This window comes from Theobroma cacao, chromosome 3, assembly GCF_053813885.1.
Source record: "Theobroma cacao isolate CCN51 chromosome 3, ASM5381388v1, whole genome shotgun sequence".
Taxonomy (NCBI): Eukaryota; Viridiplantae; Streptophyta; class Magnoliopsida; order Malvales; family Malvaceae; genus Theobroma; species Theobroma cacao.
In genome coordinates this window covers 15,677,725-15,700,677 of record NC_142641.1, presented here as the reverse complement: position 1 = coordinate 15,700,677, position 22,953 = coordinate 15,677,725, and the positions used below count along the sequence as shown (strand labels likewise).

The following is a 22,953-nucleotide window of genomic DNA, read 5'->3' as shown; positions in this document are numbered from 1 at the left end:
CTCATTGATCAACATTGAGTTGTTACTTTGTTTGTTATTTTCCAACCTTGATGGATGGTCTTGTCACAACCCAATTTTCAAGCCATGACCAGTGTAAGGGACCAAAGAGCTCAGCCCACCACGCCCAAGCAAGCCTACTTACATGATCTTATATGTTAATCCATATTCCTTTAGAATCAGAAATTCATAATGCTCAATTACAATTTCTTTGAAAAAAACTCATAAAACCCAGTCATGTATTCATAATGGCATCATCAACCATTATATACATACATATAATGTGACAAGTGAATCTCAGCATTTCACAACAAGTAGTCATATACATGTAATTAGAACTTGACCGTCAGTGGAGTGATTCTGGGCATGATTGAAACACTTAGCGTCACGCTAAACCTACCAAGCAATGTATAGGGTGGAGCACCTCGTCCTAGGATCCAATCACCTTTAACTCAGGAAACCTAAAACATGAATTTTAAAAACGTGAGTATAAACTCAGTGAGTGAACTTAGGAAGGGAACAAGCAACGTTAAGGAAGGTTTAGAAATCATGATGCACATATTTGAAAACAATGCAACTTAGTTCACATTCTTATTAAAATCCTTCCATCAAACCTCTGGTTATTAAATCATTTCATAATGAAGGAACCATATTTAGCATGAAATTGGAAAGAGAGAGAATTTTCAGCAATCATCCAAGCAAGGCAGTATAAACAGAATGTTTCTTGCTGCAATAAAATCAATTCACAAAAAAATGGGAAATTTTCAAGATTCATCATGCCATATAATCACATATTATAATCATAGTCTTTCTATTATATATACATATACTTAAGCATATATTAATTAGTATACCACCACATCTCATCCATCTCATGTGCATCCCCCCACATCGTGCACATAGCGGGACACCTCATCTCACCCAGCTCATGTGCATCATCACCGGCATGTGCACTGCCCACTTCGCACATGCACGGTTGTAAATATCACCACAGCATCATTACCGGCATGTGCACTACCCACTCCGCACATCCACAGTTACATCAATTATACAAAATTACTTAACAATATATAAATGTATCATATATCTTTACATACATATCAGCGTCATATAAAAGTACATAGATTCATCACAATCTTGTTCCACCTCACAAAAACATTTCACTAAAGGCTTATTCCCGTGCAAGTTTTTGAAGAAAAACCAATAAAACATTTTAGAGGATTCAATCAAACATAAATGTGTATATCCCAAAACATTTTAATGCAAGTTCACTCACCTAGCAACAACGAGATATTAAGTCGCTATTTGTTCGGAGGTGTCTTTAACTATTTTCACTGGCCGATCGCTTGTTATTTACTCCGGCACGCTACCACATCTCTAACCTTATCCTTGCACTTCCTAGCAATAATACGAACTCAATATATTTAATTACATACATATATGGGCAGCACTTCAATCAATTAATCCTTACTTAAATTTATATTTTTCATCCTATTATGAAACCATATTCAATTAACTTACCTCTTAATACATTTTTACTCAAATTACTTATATCCATTGCGTAGGTAACTCCTTAGATTATATCACCGGCAACTTATTTATGATGCCACGTGCCTACTTCAACCTTCCTAAATAATTTCTGCCCAAATCCATCTTATATTTCCACACATAATCCACATATGTGGTAGCAACAATCATTCTCACTTTCACTCCATTATTTCCTAGTTTACATGCATCATTATCTATCTAACTTTCAATAATTTGTTTCTCAATCTTCCATCCACAATATTCCTTTTTCATTTCTTTCAAACAACATGCCATAAAATCTTAATAATTTTCAACTAGCTTAGGCAAATAGATCCTTTCAACAACCATAATTTCTCACAATATTCAACTAACCGTAAGCTTTAAAACATAGTATTAAGCTTACCGTTTTCCTTTTCCACTTTGAGTCCTTCATGTACCCATGGGTTTATTGGCTTACATGTTATCAATTTTTCTCCAATCAAGCCAATCTTTGCTGCCATAAGACATTTCTCTAAGTCACTAACTCATTTCCAAAGACTACTCAAGCCAAAAACAAGAATCCTTACCTTTCTTTGCTTGAATCACCAAAACCAAGCTTTTTCTTCCTTTCTCTCTTTTTTCTTTCTTCTTATCCTAGAGTTTATATGTGTTGGAAATTGGGGTTGGAAGTTGTAACTTTGGTGCACAAGAAGTTGGGAGAAGAAAGAAGCAAAAAGAGAAAAGAAATGAAAAGAAAACAAGGAAAGAAAATGAAAGAAAATTATCTTTCCATGGGAGAATGAGAGAATGGCGTTGGAAGCTTCAAGAATGAAGAAGAAAATATCTTGCTGGGAGGATAAGGACGGTTTTGGGCTGATAAAGATGAGAGTCAAAGCTTCCTTTGGAAGCTTTGACCAAACTTTATGCAAAATTACTGTTTTGCACTTTAAGTTTTTTTCCATCTTAACTTAGTCCTCCCAACACTCATTTAACTCCAATTTCCTTCTATTATATTCTTCTATACATGTACAAACAAAGTATGAAGTTTGTACTCCAACTCGGTGTCCCTATAATATTTAAAATATTTATTTACTTGTGCTATCTTTACTTAATAAAGACACGCGACCCCATTAACATCATTTTTCTCTGAAATTGTCCTCATTCCTCTTCTCCCCCACTTAGGTTGCCCATATACTCCTTCTTCATGAAAAATTTTGACATTTAATAAAATATTAATATTTTAATATTATTTTATTCCAAAAATTTCTTTTTGTCTCCTCTTGTCTCCTTGGTACCCAAAATACCTTATTATGCCTCAATTGACTTTCGAATCACTTTTTATCTCACAAATTCTTCCTCGATAAAAATATGATTATTTTATTATTATTTCCTCAAGTGCGGAATATTTTATCCCAAACTATTCCTTTCATCTTTCATCACTTTTAAACATTATAATTAACCTCAATTGGCATCCGATAATCTTTATTAGTCACCATATCAAAGTATGGGGTATTATAGGTCTGTTACTTGATTTTTTGGGTCTTCTCCATGTATAATCTCCAAATCAAATTCATGTAGCAAAAGTATCCATTTTATCAAATGTGCTTTGTCATCTTTCTTGGTAAGCAAATACTTAATTATTGAATGATCCGTGTACACAATTACCTTACTGCAAACCAAGTAAGAATAAAACTTATCAAATGCAAACACAATAGTCCAAATGTTCAGGGCATTTGAAAAGTAGTAAGGGCATTACGAAGTCCAAATGGCATTCTTGGAAAGGCAAAAATGCCAAATGGGTATGTAAAAGTAGTTTTTTCTTGATCTTCATGAGCTATTGCTACTGATTGTAACTAGAATATCCATCTAAAAAACAATAAAACTCCTTACCAAGCAATCAATCAAGCATCGATCAATAAATTGTAAAGGAAAATTATCTTTCCTTATGACTTTGTTGAGCTTATGGTAATCCATGCGCACTCTTCATCCAGTCACTGTTCTTGTAAGAATGAGCTCATGGTTGGAATTAGCCACCACAATCATCCCACCTTTCTTTGGTAAACATTGGATCGGACTTACCCATGAACTACTTGAAATTAGATAAATAATGCTAGCGTCCAACCATTTAATGATCTACTTTTTTACCACCTCTTTCATGATATGATTAAGCCTCCTTTGAATCTTAATGGTGGCTCTATCGTTATCCTCTAAAAGGATCTTGTTCATGCATATGGAAGGATTAATTCCCTTAATGTCAACAATGGTCCACCCTAATACCTTTTTTTGCTCCCTTAACATTCGTAAAAACTTTTCTTCCTACACATTAGTTAGAAAAAGATGAAACAATAATAGGAAAAGTAGATGAATTACCAAGAAAAACATACCAAATGAGTAGGCAAGGGCTTAAGTTGCACTGTAAGAGGTTTTTTGATAGATGGCTTAGCAAGCAATAATGAAAGGGAAGAAAGATTTGAAGACTCAAATTAGGCTCTTAAAATCCAAGATGAAGCATCCAACATATTCACATACTCAAGGAGCTCGTCATCATCCCTCATAGAATTAGCAACTAAAGATGCCTTAAGTGGATATTTGGGATGGTTTTCAATAAATACCTCACTAGTGACACTATTTATTGCACTTACTACAAACCATTCGTCAGAATCATTAGGAAATATCAAAGCTCTATAAATATTGAAAGTTACCTTTTGGTCTTGAACTCTCAAGGTAAGCTCTCCCTTCTCAACATCAATGAGTGCTCTAGTAGTGTGCAAATAGTCTCCTAAGTATGATTGAAACATCTCGATCTTTTTTCATATCAAACACAATAACGTCTACCAAAAAGATAAACTTGTCAACTTTTACAAGCTTATTTTCAACAATACCTCTTGGATATGTGAGAGATAGATCAACAAGTTGTAGTGTCACACTAGTGGGCTTAATTTCTCCCAAACCCAACTTTCTATAAATTGACAAAGGCATCAGGTTAATACAAGCTCCTAAACCACTCAAAGCTTTAGCAAAAAATAATGCACCAGGATCTTTGAGTGTTGGTGGAACCTTGTTCTCAATGATGGCACTACACTCCTTAGGAAGTGCAGTAGTCTTATACTCACCCAAACTCTTTTTCTTGGCCAAGATGTCTTTTAGAAACTTCACGTAAGTAGGCATTTGCTCCAAAGCTTTCATGAAAGGAATGTTGATGTGGAACTTCTTAAATACCTCTAAAATCTTTTGGAATTGACTATAAAGCTTTTGTTTTTGGAAATACTGAGAAAAGGTGGTGGTGGTGGGGTTCACTTGGCTTCCATTTCTTGAACTTGTTTGTCAAAATTCTCAACAGATTTATCTTGAGTTTTAGCTTGCTTGATATTACTTCCTACCTCTATTCCGTTCCTAAGAGTGATTGCGTTAACATCTTCCTTACTTTCTCTCATAGGATTAACTTTCATATCACTATGTAAAGTCCCTTAAGGCCTATTGTTGATAGTGTTGGCAAGTTAACCCACTTGTGTCTCAAGGTTTCTTAATGAAGTAGCCTTACTATGAATGAGATAATCAATCTTTGCCATGTATTTCATAGGCAACTTTTCCATAAATGGCTTCTTTTCTAGCATAGGAGCTCTAGCTTAAAGTGGCAATCCAAGAGGGAAGTTAAGCCTTGGAGTTGAAGAAGATCCCTTATTATTGCTCCAAGAAAAGTTTGAATGATTCCTCCACCTAGGGTTATAAGTGTTGGAATACGAGTTGTTCTACTACCTATTGAGATTCCCAACAAACTAAATTGATTCAAAACTAATTAGACAAGGATCACTAGAATGCCCCTCTCCATAGTTGTCACAAGTAACAAATTGGCTATGAATAGAATGAACCCTTGGAGAATCAAACTTCTTAATCAATGTTGCCACCTATACAGTCAATGCATTGATACCATCCAGCTCGTGAACCCCAACTACTCTTCTAGGCATCGTTTTCTCAAATGGCCATTGATAATTATTATATGCCATCTCCTCCAATAAGTCATAAGCCTCATCAATAGACTTTGCCATGAGTGCTCCTCCAATAGCTACAACTATGGTAGTCCGAATCGAACTCAACAAACCACTATAAAATGTTTAGACCTACAGCCACATAGGTAGACCATGATGACGATAACGTTTGAGCAGCTTCTTGTCTCCTTTCCAAGCCTCATACAATGACTCTGAATCTGGTTGCATGAATGAAGTAATTTCATTCCTCATTTTCACTGTCTTGGTGAATGGAAAAAACCTCACCAAAAACTCTTAAGCTAGATCATCTCAATTAGTAATGGAGACAATAGAAAGCAAGTTCAACCAATTCTTTTCCATGTCTCTTAATTAAAAAAGAAAGAGTCTTAACCTAACTACATCATCAGTGACTCCATTATGCTTGAAACAATCATAGATCTCAAAAAAATTTGAGATTTGAGCATTCAAATCATCATTAGCTAAACCCCCAAATGGTACTAAAGTTTGAATCATTTGGATGATCACCGGCTTTATCTCAAAGTTATTAGCTTGAAAGGTTGGCCTTCGAATGCTAGAGTGAAGACCTTAAACCAAAGGAACAAAATCTTTGAAAGATCAATTTTTTATTGTTACTATTTTCTTTATTATTCAGCCATTGTTTCGATGTGAGTTGAAGGTTATGAATTTTCTCTCCAAAGTCTTCAAAAAACCTTTTCCGTTTTTGGATCAAAAGGAACAATCTCCAAGTTTCTCACTCTTCGCATACAATGACTAAAGGTATCTAAAATAAAGAAAAGAAAAACTTGATGTAAGACTAGTTTGCTTGGTACTAATATTTGCAAGAAGTAGGAAAATAATTCCCTAACAACGATGCCAAAAACTAGTTGTTACGATACGCACATTTGCATGGATAAATTTGACATCAAATATTAATGCATGTTAAGGTGCTGCCATGGTATTAGATTGGTATGTTAATGCCTAGATAGTTATGCCTAGGCTAGTAAATTGTTGACATATGTTAGTATGTATGTGTGCTATGTTGTGAGCCACATGGTCGCAATATGTTTTGGATTGAACTGTATATGGGACTTAGATAGTAAGGCCTATTTATGTTATGCAATAAACAACTAATTAGTAGTTGTGCTACACCATAGGGACTAGGCTAATCAATTGCAAATGAGATCATGACACGTATTCAAAGATAATAGCATATGATGGATAACTTAATGGGGGATCATTGTGTTTACATACATTGGTATGTGTGAGCATATGATGAATTGATATGGAACTGCTTACGCATGTAAGGTTATTGAGCCATGATTAATTGATCTAAAACATGATGTATAAGTTGTTATTAGCATGATGGTCTAAAAGTTTGATTATGATCCATATGATGGGTGAATTTCGAACATTGATTTGATTGAGGTTGAGTGGTGTCCTACCCCTATGAGGTGATGTGATTCTTTGTCAGTCACTTTGGTGCCATGTGTGATTTGAACCTTCGCCAGTTACTTCAGCATAGGGGTGACTTGAACCTACATCAATTACTTTAGTACCGTGTGTGATTTGAGCCTCCACGAGTTGCTTTGACACATACATGATTTGAACCTCTATCGATCACTTTGGTGTCGTGCGTGATTTGAACCTCTATCGGTCACTTCAATACTGTGCATGATTTGACTCTTTGTTAGCTACTTAAGTGTTAAGCCTAATTTAACTCTCTGTCAGTTGCATTGGCACTAAGCATGATTTGACTCCATCGGCTAGCCAAAAACTTGTCAGTTAAAATCCTACTACGCAAGTATACGTACCGAATAGATAGTATATTAGCAAGCAAGGTATCAATCCCACAGGGACTTGATATAAAACTTTACTAAATACTAAAATTAGAACAATTTAATCTTATCCAAACAATCAAAATTATTAATTAACTAAAACTAATTAACTAAAATTAAAACCAATAAGAAAAATCAAAGTAATAATAACTTGAGAAAATATCAAATCAAACAAGCCTAGGATTACAGTATTCCTCACACTTCATCTAAATCTTACCTCTCTTCCTTAACCTATTTCAATGGGTTGAATTGCTAACCTAGAGTCCTAAATTATTTATAAGGGTCTCCCGACTCATCTTATAAAAATATCTATTTTAACCAAAACACTATTACCCTATGTGAATTGAAATTAAAACAGACTCATTAAGTTCAGGCTCTAATCTAGCTACATATGGCCTATAGGTATATCCCTATCCTATACGCAAATCAATTAATATGATCATATGCTATCCCAATTTTAATTTACTCTCAACTCCCTTTCCCAAGTTTGTTTAGGTTCCTAGATCAATTTAATTGGTGGCCAAGCAATTAAAAGCATTAAGAACAAATTGGAATAAACAATTAAAATCCCATTAAAGATAAGTAAGAAAGAGATTAAAAATTTAGACTACATGTAGTTCAATTGCAATCCTAGAAAAAGAAATTTAGCTACTCATAATTGCAAAATAAAATAACATTGTATAAAATTCAACCATTGAAAGTATCAAGAAAGATAAAAGCTAAGGAAGAAAACAAAACAATATATTCCGCTTTGATCTCCAAGTTTCAGCCTCAACTTGTAACTTCTTGAATCTCTCAAAGTTGTTTGTCTAATGTTGTTAAACTTATCTTATTTATACTAATAGACTAAACCTAAAGTTCCTTAAGCTGACCTAGGGTTTAATTGGGCTTAAAAGTGTAATAAAAGGCCCAAAAATCAATTATCAGTCTTTACAAATTTTCATTCCCGGTACAGTACATCTGGCCATTTTCTGACACAATTTTCTCTATCCTCAAAGCAGAACTGGGAAAAGTAATCTTCATAAAAGTTTTAGCTGTGTCTCTCAGATTTCCAATGGTCCAAGAATTGCATCATTTAGAGTTTTATAGATCAAGATATGGTCAAAATACTGAAGTATGTGCAAGCAGATTCTAGGTCTTTCAACACTTTACTTTCCAAAGTTAAGCCCAATCTCTTTTAATCCTACAAAAAATATAAAAACTAATAAATAATAAACAATTAAAGAAATAACATAAAATTAAAATAATTAACTTAAAAGTAACCTAATTATAAAAGAACTAAAAATAAGTAAATTATAATTGAAAATTGAGGACTTAGCTAATATTTAATAACAAAATTGGAATAAAATAATTCCATAAAATAGAATTATCACACCCCCAAACTTAAGATTTTGATAGTCCTCGAGCAAAAGAAAATCATAAAAAGAAAACTAAACATAAAAAAATCTTTGAACAAGAGATAGAAATACTACATCATGATTTTCCAATTTTTCCTCAGAAATTAACTCCAATTCCAACTTAAGGTAACACATAGCTAATTCTTAAATTCATGCATCAATTCAAATGAAAACTTATTTTTCGAATGGACTTCCCATGTGTGTGTGTGAATACTCTCTTACAAAGAATATCATACAATTCGGATTACTTTATGCCAAATCTAAGCATAGATTAGTACTAAGATCCCATAAGTTTGCTTTTCATCTCTCTCTCCACTAATGTTGATCAACACTTATTCAAGGATCAATAGATCTTTATCAAGCTTGTAATGTAAGGCTAGGGTCAGGGTATGATAAAGGATATATTTAGGCTCAAATTCACCCTAAGCACTTAATCAATCTAGATCGTATAAAGAGCTCAAAAAAATTTTTTTTTTTCATATAGCACCCCCAAACTTGAAGTAACTTTCCTTTGTACAACACATTTATTTCTTTTATTTTCTTTTCTTCTTTTTTTTTTAACCCCCAAACTACTTTTGACAATTATAAACTAGGGCTAATTGTACTAACAACCATCACTTTTTTTTTCTTTTTTTTCACCTTTCTTTCTCAATTTATCTTTAAGCTCAAACCATTCTTTAGAAAGATTAAAATACTTAGAGGGTGAAAGGTTCAAAATGCTGGACTTAATTAAACAGGCCAAGGCTAATATAACTGTGTAATTACAAAGAAAAGGTAAATTAGGCTCAAAAAGGGTGACTAAGGATAAATATAACAAGGTAGGCTCAAAAAGGTTCAAACGATCCAAAGATGGCCTAAATCACTTCCTATCCTAAGTGTTATCTAAGATTTCGCCTCGAGAGAGAATCAAACAAATTCTAGAATTCTTGACTTCACTATACTTTTTCATCAACATAAACTTTCTCTAAATCACACAAAAATTCTAAATAAAAAGTATAGTGCTCATATTATTGGAAGTCACATTCTAAAATAAAGCTAACACAAGAATATCACATAAAATTAAATCATAACTATATGCTTCCCAAAAGCTAAGAATCAAAAGATAATTAAAATATCATCCTAGGATTGGGACAATCAAGAATAAGATATAACTATCTCAATTTTTTTCTTCAACATAACAAAACATACAAAACACAAATAAGACATGTAAATAAACTAACAAAATTCTAAACTACTCCCCCAAACTTAGAATGAACATTGTCCTCAATGTGATAAAAGAAAATAAAAGAAAAAAGACAAGAAAACTCCCCTACTCTGAAGCTACAGTCTGCATGTCCTCCTTATTGTCACCACCCATCATCTACTCTTAGCAACAAAGCATTCATCAATTATATATGCAGCAAATGAAAAGTTCACGAATCCATTATATGGGTAACAAGAAATTGGTACTAATCTTCAAAATTTTTAGCACTCTAAGCATTAATCATGAGGAAGTTTGAAAAACTCATTAACAAACATGCACAATTGACTCATTCAAGGTTCAAAAATTATAAAGTTTGCCATTAACGCCAACTACAACCTTTCTCTACACAACATAATTGAAAACCAAGTGTTTGGAGGAGTACTTACCTTAGGAGTGCAAGATTTTAAATGAAAAATAAAAATAAAAAAAATTCAAGTAAAAAGAAAATGCAAAAAATTTGAGTGAAAAAAGAGAAAACAGAGGAAGGCAAGAGATTGGTAGGAGGAGGAAGAATGGGAGTGGGGATGGTGGCTGAAGAAGAAAAAAAGTGAAAGAAAAAGAAAAAAAAAATAAGACACACAAAATTTTTCACCCGAAGCATTACGTTTCGCGTTACTCAAACTTTCTGTTTTAGGGCCATTGTTCAGCACTGCGGCCCTCCTTTTGAGGGCCGCGATGCTGAAACATTCTGTTCCAGCAACTATTTTTTTGCTTCATTGAGCGCCGTGGCTCTCCCTTTGAGGGTCGTGGCGTTGAAACATTTTGTTTCATGTGCCTTGTTCTCCTCATTTCAAGGTCGCGGCTCTCCTTTTGAGGGCCATGGCTCTGACCCTTTTCTTTTTAATTTTTTTTTACAAATTACTTGCAAAATGGAACATAAAAAAATTAGTAAATTAAAAAAAATAAATTCTAACTAAACTAAAAAAATAAATTCCCTTTGAGGTCCAGCCATTTTCCAACGTGATTTTCTCTATCTTCGATGCAGAACTGGGCAATGTAATCTTCATGCAAAGTTGTAGCTCTGTCTCTCCGCTGTCCAATGGTTTAAAAATTGGATCATTTGGAGTTCTGTAACTCAAGATATGGTCAAAATACTGAAGTATGTGCAAGCAGATTTTGGGTCTTTCAACACTTTACTTTCCAAAATTAAGCCTAATCTCTTTTAATCCTACAAAAAATATAAAAACTAATAAATAATAAAAATATTAAAAGAAATAACATAAAATTAAAATAACTAACTTAAAAGTAACCTAATTATAATAACAACTAAAAATAAGTAAATTATAATTGAAAATTGAGGACTTAGCTAATATTTAATAACAAAATTAGAATAAAATAATTCTATAAAATAGAATTATCAGCTGGCCACCATATGTGATTTGAATATGTCCATGGAGGACCACTCATTGATTCTGCTTTGATTATGATGATATGATTGTGATTAGCATGCTATATTATTTGATTATGTGATTATTGATGCATAAATGAAATGTCTTAATATTTGATGGGAAAGCTTCGAGGTAAGCAACTTAAATTTGAATTTCGATGTTGTTCTCCAAGTGAAAAGTGCTACCTATGGAGCTTAGTTTGGTAATGGTTTTCAAGGTAAGCGTTAATTTAATATGCATGGTTTACGGAGACATAAATGCAATGGGTTATGATAGTAGTTAAGTCATTTGATAGGTGATCACGGCAAAACTCAGTATAATGAGATGTGTGTGTAGGGATATTTAAGATGATCCTCATCCCTTTAATCTATTGGAGATGTTTGGAAAATAATGTTTTGTTATGACTAGTTTATGTGTGTGTATGCTATGATGCTTATGTTTAGCTCCTACTCACTAAGTATTAGATTATTCACCCATTATTTGTATTATGTGTAGATAAGTAGGCTTCGAGATTTATGTGGCTAGCGTCGTCTCTAGATAGACAACTTTGGTAGTGGTAGGCATTCTCCGTTTAATGTGTCCAATCCACTGAGTTTGAATTTCAGGTCATTTTTGCTTCTAGTTTTCAATTTTAGAATTATGTTATATTTCATATAATGTAGGCCCTGTGTTGCCATTATTTGTTTAAGGGTTGTATAGGATAAACCCGTTAATGTTAGCCAACGTATGGCGTGAGAATATTATGTTTAAGTATTGTGTTTGAACTAAGTGCCATGGAGTAATGTTTATAAACTTGAAGCCATCTTATTAAATGAATATGTGTTGGTTATGAAAACCTATGGATATGTATATTACGCTTGAATTGGATCAATATTTCTAAGGCTTGCTCGGGTTTCATGAGCTTTGCCCGCTGGACTCGTGCACCGGTCATGGCCCCCGGGTTTGGGTCGTAACAAATTGGTATCAGAGCAAGCCTAGGTTCTAAAGTGTCCTAGGTAATTTTGTGTATGTAAGTGAAGTATCAAGATTAGTGTAAAGTTTAGTTCATGGTTTGAGACTATAGCACAAGTCATGAGCGAGAGGCCACATGAACTTTCAAGCCCTTAGTGAGCTAACCCCTTTTTGAGTCATAAATTTTGGAATTTAGAATATGGTGTTTGCTTCATCTAGGTACAGGATACTACCTACGACAAAAGTGAACTTAAGGGCCACGAGGTGAGCAAGATTCCTTAAATGAGCCTACTAAAAGACCACGAGTGTCTTCATCCAAAAGTCATGGGAAAGACAGAGCCACCAAGTGTGCCAGAGATCTGGATCCTAGTGAAATGTATCTTGATCACGGTTTTAAGGGAGCTAAGGATGACCATCCAAATGAAGGAGACATTAGCTTAGAAAATTTTGCAGTAAGGCTACAAAGTTTGGCTCATGAATTTGTGAAATTCCGTAGTAGAAGCGAGGTACATTTTAAAGAATGGGTCGAATCTTGTTCGCAAGACTCAAAGTATGTGCCTCATGTTGAGAATTAAATTAGGGTTATTAAAGTGACTTTAGCAGATTTTATGAAACTTAAACCCCCATTGTTTACTAGATTGGATGTGAAAAAAAATCCATAGAGGTTTTTGGAAGATATGGAGTTCATATGTACTACACTAGGATGCTCCACTTATCAATCAATGAAATTGCTGGGATTTACACTAATGATGTAGCCTGAATATGGTTTATGTCCTTTAAGAGAGGTAGACCATCTAGATCAGCTCTAATGACATGGGAAGAATTTGTTCAAGCTTCTCTTGACCACTTTTTCCTTAAGAGTATGAGAGATGCCAAGGCACAAGAGTTCAAAATTTTGATTCAAACCTTAGACATGTTGGTGACGGAGTATGACGTCTGATTCACCCAATTATCTAGGTATGCTCCTGACTTAGACCTAAATGAAGGGAAATATGATCAAAGAGGTTTGTTAGAAGGTTGATCAAGTAACTTTTTCGAGTTATTGCCACCCAAGGATTTACTTCTTATTATGCAATGGTGCATGCAACCAGACTAATTGAGGCTAGGAGAATGGAAACTATGATGGAAAGAAATAGGAGTCGAAAACCTCAAACATGAGGCCAACAAGGCCAAAGGGATTCTAATGTCACTAGAAGTCCAACTATTGTTGGTCGTTAAGGCCTAGAAGGAACCATTTCGACGCACAGTCTGCCACAAAGTAGTAATTCTTTTAGTCCACCTTCTAGACAAAAGCATATTAATAGAGCTTCAAATTTAGGCTCCAAGCAAAGGGATGTTCTGTGTAACCATTATGGAAAAGCACATGGTGGACTGTGCCATTAAACATTTGTGTTATGCTTTGGGTGTGGTCAATCTGGACACTCAATGAGAGATTGCCTAAGGTCTAGACAATCATCAGATGTTAACCGTGGATATATGCAATCAATGGAGACAACAACGCCTAGGGTGACACTACCTACGAGCAATGTCTAGGGTTATAAAGGCAAGGGTGTGGCCACATCATCTTGGAGTAGATCAGCACAACCGGGTAATGCAAGTGGAGGCTAAGTAAGGGTTTTCTCTAACACTGCAAGATGCTCAAACTTTGAATGTAGTAGTCACAGGTACATTTTCTATTTATGATATCAAAGCATTAGTATTGTTTGATCCTAGATTGACACATTCATTTGTGTCATTGCACTTTGTGCCGAAGTTAGATCAACTTTTCTGTAATATGGAAAAGCCTTTAATTGTGATAACTGCTTTAAAGGAAGTGTCTATGGTGAAATGTATGTATAAATCTTGTGTGATTTGCATTAAGTGTTAGGAATTTGAGAATATAGTGCTCGTGAAAGCAAGTGTATTCTTATCTTCAATTCCATTTATTTTATTTGTAATGAAAGTACATTTTGATAATGAGACGAAGAGTTTGTTTTAAGTAAGCATTTATTATCTAGTTACAAAGGTGCCAAGCTTTGAATGAGGAATTAAAATACATTTGTATGAAAAGGCATACATAAGAGATATGTATTTTAATAAAATCTAAAATTGTTAACAATTGAATAACAAAGTTGGTCACTTTATTATGTTAAGATTGTAGTGTTTATATTACTCCCAACAAAAATAATGTGATTCATTTCAAGGGAATGATGAGTCTCAAATCATCAGAGTAGTTGACTTCAAGTAATAACATTATAAATTGAATTGGAATAACGTGAGACCTAAGCTAAAGTTAGGTTGTTTCCATAAATCTTAATCTCACACTTACGCATTCGCTTATGATAAAACCATAATCCTGATAGATAATAGATTCATGGTTTATCTCTTTATAATCTTTGATATATAATGGGCACGATCATCTTAATGCATTGATCTAGACTCTGTTTGTTGGGATTATAATTGAGGTGAGCATCTGAGAACATATATCCAAATATTAGAGTTCATAGCATTAACATCATTTCCAATGATTTCAAGAAGATTAGTGATTTAATCTCGGCCTAGTAGATTAATGAGTTAGCTACTCATCATATCTTAATTCTCAAAAGATTAAATCTCGAGTATTAGATCACAATTGGATGAAATATGAGACTAAGGGAAAAAATTGAAATAAAGGGTTAAATGGTAAATTCACCTTTTATCATTGGATGGCTGTGAGGGTTCTCAACATAAGGTTTGCAATTGGACAACCAATATTAAATTTTGCATATTGGATATTTCTCGTAATTGTAGATAACTCAAGAGTGAAACTCATGAATCTATGGTGGAGTGACTCCATGGTTAATAAACTAGAATTATTTTTAATGAGATTAAGAGATAATTCTATATTTATTGGAGCTTGAAATATCTACATCCAATGTGATTCCCCACTTAGCTTCATAGAATTCAACTCATTTAAGATGAAATGCATGTTTAATTATTTATGCAAATTAATGTTCAATTTTGGTAACTAAGTATTGTCTTAATTTAGACAAGATGCATATAATTTCCTAATTATAAACATGAATATATGCTGGTTGATCAAGACAAGAGTTGTCTTAATCATATTATTTTTAGTAACTCAAAATTATCTTAATATGGAAATATTTTTTATAAAAAAATATTTATTAACATAATTATTTACTTATAAATAAAAAAAATAATAGAGGATATTTATTATAAATATAAGAATTAAAATTGTTAATTCTTTATTTATAATTAATTATAATTATTAGATCATTATATTACTCCATGTGTGATTAAGATTTCCTTATATTATTAGTAATTCTTTTTAATTAAAGATGGATAATAATAATAAAATAGAAAAATCCTAATTTGATATGGACTAGCAATTATAATTAAATAAATTATTATTTAATTTAATTATAGGTGGCAAATATTAATTTAATTTTAATTAATTAAATTAAAATGAGCTTTAGGAGAGAAATATCTCTCTTATTTTTATGAGGTTGAAAATCACATACACATTATAAATATGTGATTTTGGCCAAAACCCTAGGCACCCTCTTCTAGGATAGAAAAATTCCACCTCTCTCTCTAGGTTTTGTTTTTATTCCAACAATTTACTACAAGCCTCATGCAAAAATTGCCATAAAAGAAATTGAGAGAAAACTATCTAGTTGCCATCTTGAAAAGCATTCCACACTTAGCCCACTTTAGGTTCGAGATTGAAAGATTCTTGAAGAATAAGTGGTAATTCAAATTGGTCGAGAATTCCAACAATTGGTGTGGTGGTGAATTTACTACAATTCACTTGGAGAGAAGAATCAATATTCCTAGCACGGAGTAGGTAATATCTCTTTTTTTTTCTTTTATATTGCTGTGATTATTATTTTCTTTGCATGATGTATGATAGTGAATTTCTTCTTTTATAAATTGGATAAATTGCTTCCATAGCTAGAACATTTTTGAAATCCATAGGTTACACAATCACAAGCATACATTACGATCCAAATCCAACATTAATGATAACGACACTGTAGCACACTTGGTGTTGTTGTTGACTTTGGACTTTGATGTAATCTTAGGAATAGACTGGTTAACGTCCTGTTTTGCTAAAGTGGATTGCCACTATAAATTGTGAAGTTCAAGCTTCCAGAAAAACCCTTGTTAGTGATTTATGGGCATAACAATCCAATGTCTGCATAAGTTATGTCAACTTTGACCACTATAGGAATGCCATGGCAAGAAAGCCAAGGATATCGAGTGATGACCGGAGATGTCCCAATGGACGAAGGGAGTTTGGATATCATGCCAATAGTTGGTGAGTATTCTATTGTATTTTCAGATGAATTGCCTAGATTGCCTCCCCGATCGGGATATTGAATTTTGCATTAACTTTGTTCTAGATACAATAACTATTTTTGTACGTCTGTATCGTATGGCACCGGCTGAGTTAAAAAGCTCCAAGGACAATTAAATGACTATTGAACAAAGGTTTCATTCGCTTGAGTGTTTCACCTTAGGGAGCACTAGTGTTATTTGTGAAAAAAAAGAATGGTAGCTTTCAATTATGCATTAACTATCAGCAACTTAATAAAGTGATGATTAAGAATAAATATCCACTCCTAAGGATAGATGATTTTTTGATCAATTGCAGGGTGATGTGTACTTTTCAAACATTGATTTATGCTTAAGATATCACCAGTTGAGAATTCATGAGAGTGATATACCCAAGATGACATCTCACACACGTTATAGGCATTACGAATTTTTAATGATGTCGTTTGGACTCACTAATACCCTTACAAACTTTATGGATTTGATGAGCTGAGTTTTTTTACCATATTTGGATAAGTTTATGGCCATATTTATAGACAACATTTTAGTCTATTATAATAGCCTAAAAGAGCATGTGCAGCACTTGAGAATTGTGCTTCAGACGCTTAAAAAGCATTGGTTGTATGCGAAGTTCCCGAAGTGTGAATTCTAACTGAATAAAGTTAGTTTCTTGTGACACATTATGTCTAAACAAGGGGTGCAAGTAGATTCTAATAAGATAGAAGCTGTGGAGAATTGGCTAAGGCCAACATTTGTAACAAATTTTAGAAGTTTTTTGGTTTTAGCCGAATATTACAAACATTTCGTTCAAGATTTCTCCAAGATCACATCCCCTCTGACAAGATTAACTTAGAAACGAGTTATATTTGATTAGACTGATGCTTACAAGGGGAGCTTTTAGAAACCTAAAGGCTGTCTCACTTTTGCACCCATGTTAAGCTTATCATGTGGATCTGGAGGCTATACCGTGTATTAGGATGCTGCACAAATTGATTTAGGCTACATGTTGATGCAACACAGGAAAGTTATAGCTTATGCCTCTTGACAACTCAAGAGACATGAACAGAACTATCCTAGCATGATCTGAAAATGGCAATGATCGTGTTTGCCTTAAAGATATGCCGACATTATTTGTATGGTTAACCATGTGAAATTTATACCGACCACAAAAGCTTGAAGTGCATATTTTAGTAAAGAGATTTGAATTTAAGGCAGTGTAGGTGGTTAGAGTTGTTGAAAGATTATGACTGCATGTCACAGCCTAAAACTCGGGCCATGACAGGCGCATGGACCCAATAGACATAGCCCACAAGGCCCAAGCAAGCCTCTGTATGTATACTTGTCAGTAGTCCATCTATCACTGCTTTTTCTTTAGGATCTAAGACTCGTGATTTCTAATAACAATCTCTTCAAATTTAAATCATGAAAATCAAGTACATACAAAGTTCACAGTAAATCTTACAATTTGCATTAAACCACCATATATAAGTACATTATGTCTATATAAATATATAGATAATTCAAACATACACCAAGGTCATCCCCACACTAGTCACCACGGCTCCGCACATACACCCACCAACCTTAACTTAGCTTATGTGCACTCCCACACCGCACATAGTTAATATCTTCATTTGCACTCCAACACCACACAAGGCATATATCATCATCATGTGCTCTCCCACACTGCACATGGCATATATCATCGACTTGTGCTCTCCCACATCGCACACTACCGGCACCGTCATGTGCACTCCCACACCGCACATGCATGGTTATAATTATCATTCAACATTACATTTCAATGCATGGCACACATAACAACATGTAACAAGAATCTTTGCATAACAATACATCACATGCCAAAAATCAATTGGAAATTCAACATAATATTTCAAATACATAATTCATCACATTATACGTTTAAAAACATAAAAGTATCACTTGTGAAAAGCTTGTTCCCATGCATAAATTTGAAAAAAGTCCACCAAGGATATTCTAGCATTTCATTCAACACATATGCATTTGTTCAAAACCTTTTAAATACAAGTTCACTGTCACAACCTAAATCTTCGGCCATGACCGGTGCATGAACCCAATAAGCCTAGCCCACTAGGCCCAAACAAGCTTTTCTATACTGTCACCGCCCAGTCTCGGGCCATGACCGGAGCAAGGACCCAATAGGCACAGCTCACTAAGCCCAAGCAAGCCTTCCTGTATAGGAAGAACAACAAGAAGAAGTTGTTGGAAGTGAGGAGAAGGTGTTGGAAGAAATGAGATATTTATCCTAAATTCAATCAAAGTTTCACGAAATTTACAAAAATGCCCCCTTTTTGTTCTTCTAGTGGAGTGCCTTTACTTTGACAAAGAATTTTACCACTTTTTGATCAGAACTAGGCAAAGTGGTAAACATCAAAGTTGTAGCTCTACCTCTTAGATTTCTAATGGTCTAAAAATCATGTCATTTGGACTTATGTAGTGGAACATATTCTTAAAAAACCAAAACATATGCAAATAGAGCAACAGTTAATTATGCACCTTTCTTCACCAATTGAAATTATTTTTGATCCTACTCCTATAAAAACATAAAATAATTATAAATAACGTAAAACTAGCATCATTAACTAAAAATAAACATTTAAACATAAATTAAACTAAACTAATAAAATAAATAAAAATACCTAAATTCAATCATAAATCTAGTCCAACTTAGACTAATTAGGTTTTTAATCTCCCATTAAATATGTGAATTTGATGCACTCAACAGTCTACCTCTAGCCATGCATCTATGGAGGTCGGGCCACCATATTAAAGTATGGGGTATTATAGTCTCTCCCACTTAAATAGAATTCGTCCTCGAATTCACGTCGGTGTCAAGTTATCAATCTCACTCTATGATTTTATTCCATTCCTCCCTTTATAAGGAATTTTGATTTATTCATATCGTTCACCTCCAATTCAACTAGAATATTTCACTTATGTCTATTATCATCTTCTAGAGTCAGATCAGCAGCATCCTTCATCATCAATATCTCTTATATTAAGACACCAAGTATGCCTTTATCATTATCATTAAATTTGAACCATAACTCCATCTCAATCATACCTATTTCGATCACATATTATACTTACTTATGTATACCCAATCACCACTTTATTACTTCACTCCTTGTCGAACTTCTCGACATTCATTCATCTTATCCCCATACACTATTATATAGCTTATAGCATTATAAACATGCCATATTCATTCCTATGCGTATTCTGAACGTTGGGGGAGGTTAATGCCTTCAATTATTCTCCAATAACTTTGGTTCTAGGCGCTTTAAATCTTCTTAGTTATTCCGTTACATTGTGCGTTCCAAGATTCATGCTTCTACATTATCCTTAATTCAATGCAATCCAAATCATATGGAAGGCAACTCACTCGTAAATCTTTATCTTTAATTGTACTTCATCCATTCATCATCAAATTCTTTTCACTAATTCTAGTCTTTCATGTCTTAAAATATATCATCATCATTATAACTTAAAACTTTTTGACCATCCTTAACAAAATTAGATTTTTATCTGTCTTACTCAATTCCTCCAAATACTCACATTATAATACTATCACCATTTATTCTCCATCCGTGGCTTTATTGCCACATAGAAAGCTTAGCATAACTGTGAGATAATACTTCCTTTACTCCTCCATCTCGATCATATTTTTTTTTATTTTTTTATTTATTTTTTTTGGCTATTACTCTTAGGATTCTCTTTCTATCCAGATAGCTCAATTTCTAATGGTAAATCTTATTATTGTACTACTTATGCAACTCATCAAGCATACTATGTTCAATTCTTAAATCACTAAAAATGATTCTTTATTCCCACCGATGACATGAGTAACTCCACATATACTTATATATATGTCTATTAAATGTCAACATCCATTGCCATGTATAAGAAACCCTTTTTACTTTCCTCAGCTTTGACATGTCTAGTTTATCTTTCCATTTCATATCCACAGATCATAGTTAGTCCACAAACATCCAAATATAATCAATTCCCATATTACCCTTTAGACATTTAATGTCAAAGCCTAAATCTCGGGCCATGACCAGTGCATGGGCCCAATAGGCATAGCCCACTAAGCTCGAGCAAGCCTTTTTTTTTTATGCAATCTCGATCATCATTCCCAACCATCATTTCTAAACCACATGTTGTAATTTTCTACTAAAAATATTTCAGTAACATTTTACAGTGACCTAATACTCACCATTTAATTATGTCAAAATAATGTCACCCGTTTTCCAACTTATAGTGGCATCAGTAATCAAATATACATATTTGACTTATAACATCGATCCTAGCAGATTACATTACATATATATGTTCACAGGTAACAGACTCTTGATCGTCAGCGAAGTGACCGTGGGTGAAGGTACCGCTACTAAGATGCCATAGTACCTACCAAGAAGACGAGCATATGTGGACACTCAATCTAGGTCCCAATTGCCTCTAAATATGAAAACATGAAGTTTCAAAACGTGAGTATAAAACTCAGTGAGTGAACATAACAAGGGAACAAGCAATCGATAAGGAGAACTTGAAAATCATGATGCACTTGTTTCAAAAACAACGTAATTGATTTAATTTCTTACTAAAAAACCCCTCATTTCAAACTTTGATTAATAACCTCATAGTGTTGCAAAAACTCATGATCAATCCATGAAGTTAAATGGGTGAAAAATATGTCAAAATCAAGCAAGGTAGCAAGCATGACAGCAAGTTTCTCCCTGCAGTGAGAAACATTCATGGTTTGCATATGTTTCGGTTTTTCAAGCATAACTCCCACTACATAAGTCCAATTGATATGATTGTTGACCATTAGAAAGCTAAGAGATTAGGATACAACTTTTATCTTTACCACTCTGCCCATTTCTGACTATAAGATGGTAAAAATCATTGTCAAAGTGAAAGCACTGCACTAGGATATTGGAACCACCATAGAGTTTCTCGCTGCAGCGAGAATCCATTTTCGCTGTAGTGAAATTCCTCGCTGCAGCAAGAATTCTTTTTCGTTGTAGTAAGAAACAGGGCTAGTTTGTACCCCTACCACCTGAGAGTTTCTCACTGCAGTAAGAATGCATTCTCGCTGCAACGAGATTCAGGGCAGATGACAATTAAGGGATTTTCGCATGCCACAAAATCCATTTTTACCATATTGCACATCAAAGTGAACACATTGACAATAATCAAGTTTCTCATCATTCATTTCAATCACATATTATAATCATAAACTTTCTATAATACACATATATATATATACATACATCATCATGCATACCATCCCGCCACACTCAATTCAATGCAATATCATCATCATGTGTGCACTCCCTACTCGCACACTTCAACATCATCATGTGTGCACTCCCTACTCGCACACTCTAACATCATCACGTGTGCACTCCCTACTCGCACACTTCAACATCATCACACAACATTATTCATCAATGCACAACATATATTCATATATATATATATATCAACATAATATAGGAGCACGTGGATTCATCCTTTCACACATTTCACATTTTCACAACATTAAAATATTTTATCAAGGGCTTGTTCCTTAGCACACATTTTTAAAGGAAGGTTGGATAAAATCATTCAAATGTTTCATCCAAATACATGTACATTTCCCAAAGAAATTTTGAAATGCAAGTTCACTCACCGATATTTGTTGAATTTTTAATTGAGTCTAACTTCGATTATTTCTTCAAACGAACATGTGAGGCCTCGTTGGAATCTATCACACACAATATAACCATAAAAAATATAACAACCCATAATTCTAATTATTAGCCATCTCTAACCACCTAAAATCAACTCTAACTCATCTCTCACCTTGGCGAACTTATGGTTGAACTCCTTTTCAATAGTTTTCAAGCTACTATGGTAAGTCTCTCTTTCTCTCTCTAAAACTTTCAACTAGTGAGAGAAAGTGTTGAACAAAGACTTTCGAGGGTTTTAAGGTGGGAGAGTGAAAGAGCACAAAAGGTTCTATGAAAAAGTGCTCGAAAGCATGAAAATTGAAGCTAGAGAGAGAAAGTTATGGAAGCTTTAAGGGAGGCTTCCATGGAAGATGAAGAAACATGAGATGAGAGGAAGAAAAACAAGAAGTTGCTGGAAAAATGAGGAAGCTGCTGGAGAAATGAGATATGTATAGCCTAAGCTTATCCAAACTTCACTCAAATTATGAAAATGCCCTTAACAAGTTGGCTTTGTCTTCCTCTAATCCTTTATTCAATCTTTTTACTCTTTTGGCACTGAGATAAAGTCCATAAT

General features: G+C 33.9%; 1 protein-coding gene across 1 annotated transcript; it reads right to left on the bottom strand.

Moving 5' to 3' along the window:
- Positions 1-3,986: 3,986 nt before the first annotated feature.
- Positions 3,987-4,671, bottom strand: LOC18604528 (uncharacterized). Its single transcript, XM_018117052.2, has 2 exons — positions 4,386-4,671; positions 3,987-4,282 (listed from the first exon to the last, which is right to left on the bottom strand). The coding sequence occupies exons 1-2, from the start codon at positions 4,669-4,671 to the stop codon at positions 3,987-3,989; spliced, it is 582 nt and encodes a 193-aa protein (XP_017972541.2).
- Between the last annotated feature and the right edge of the window lie 18,282 nt (positions 4,672-22,953).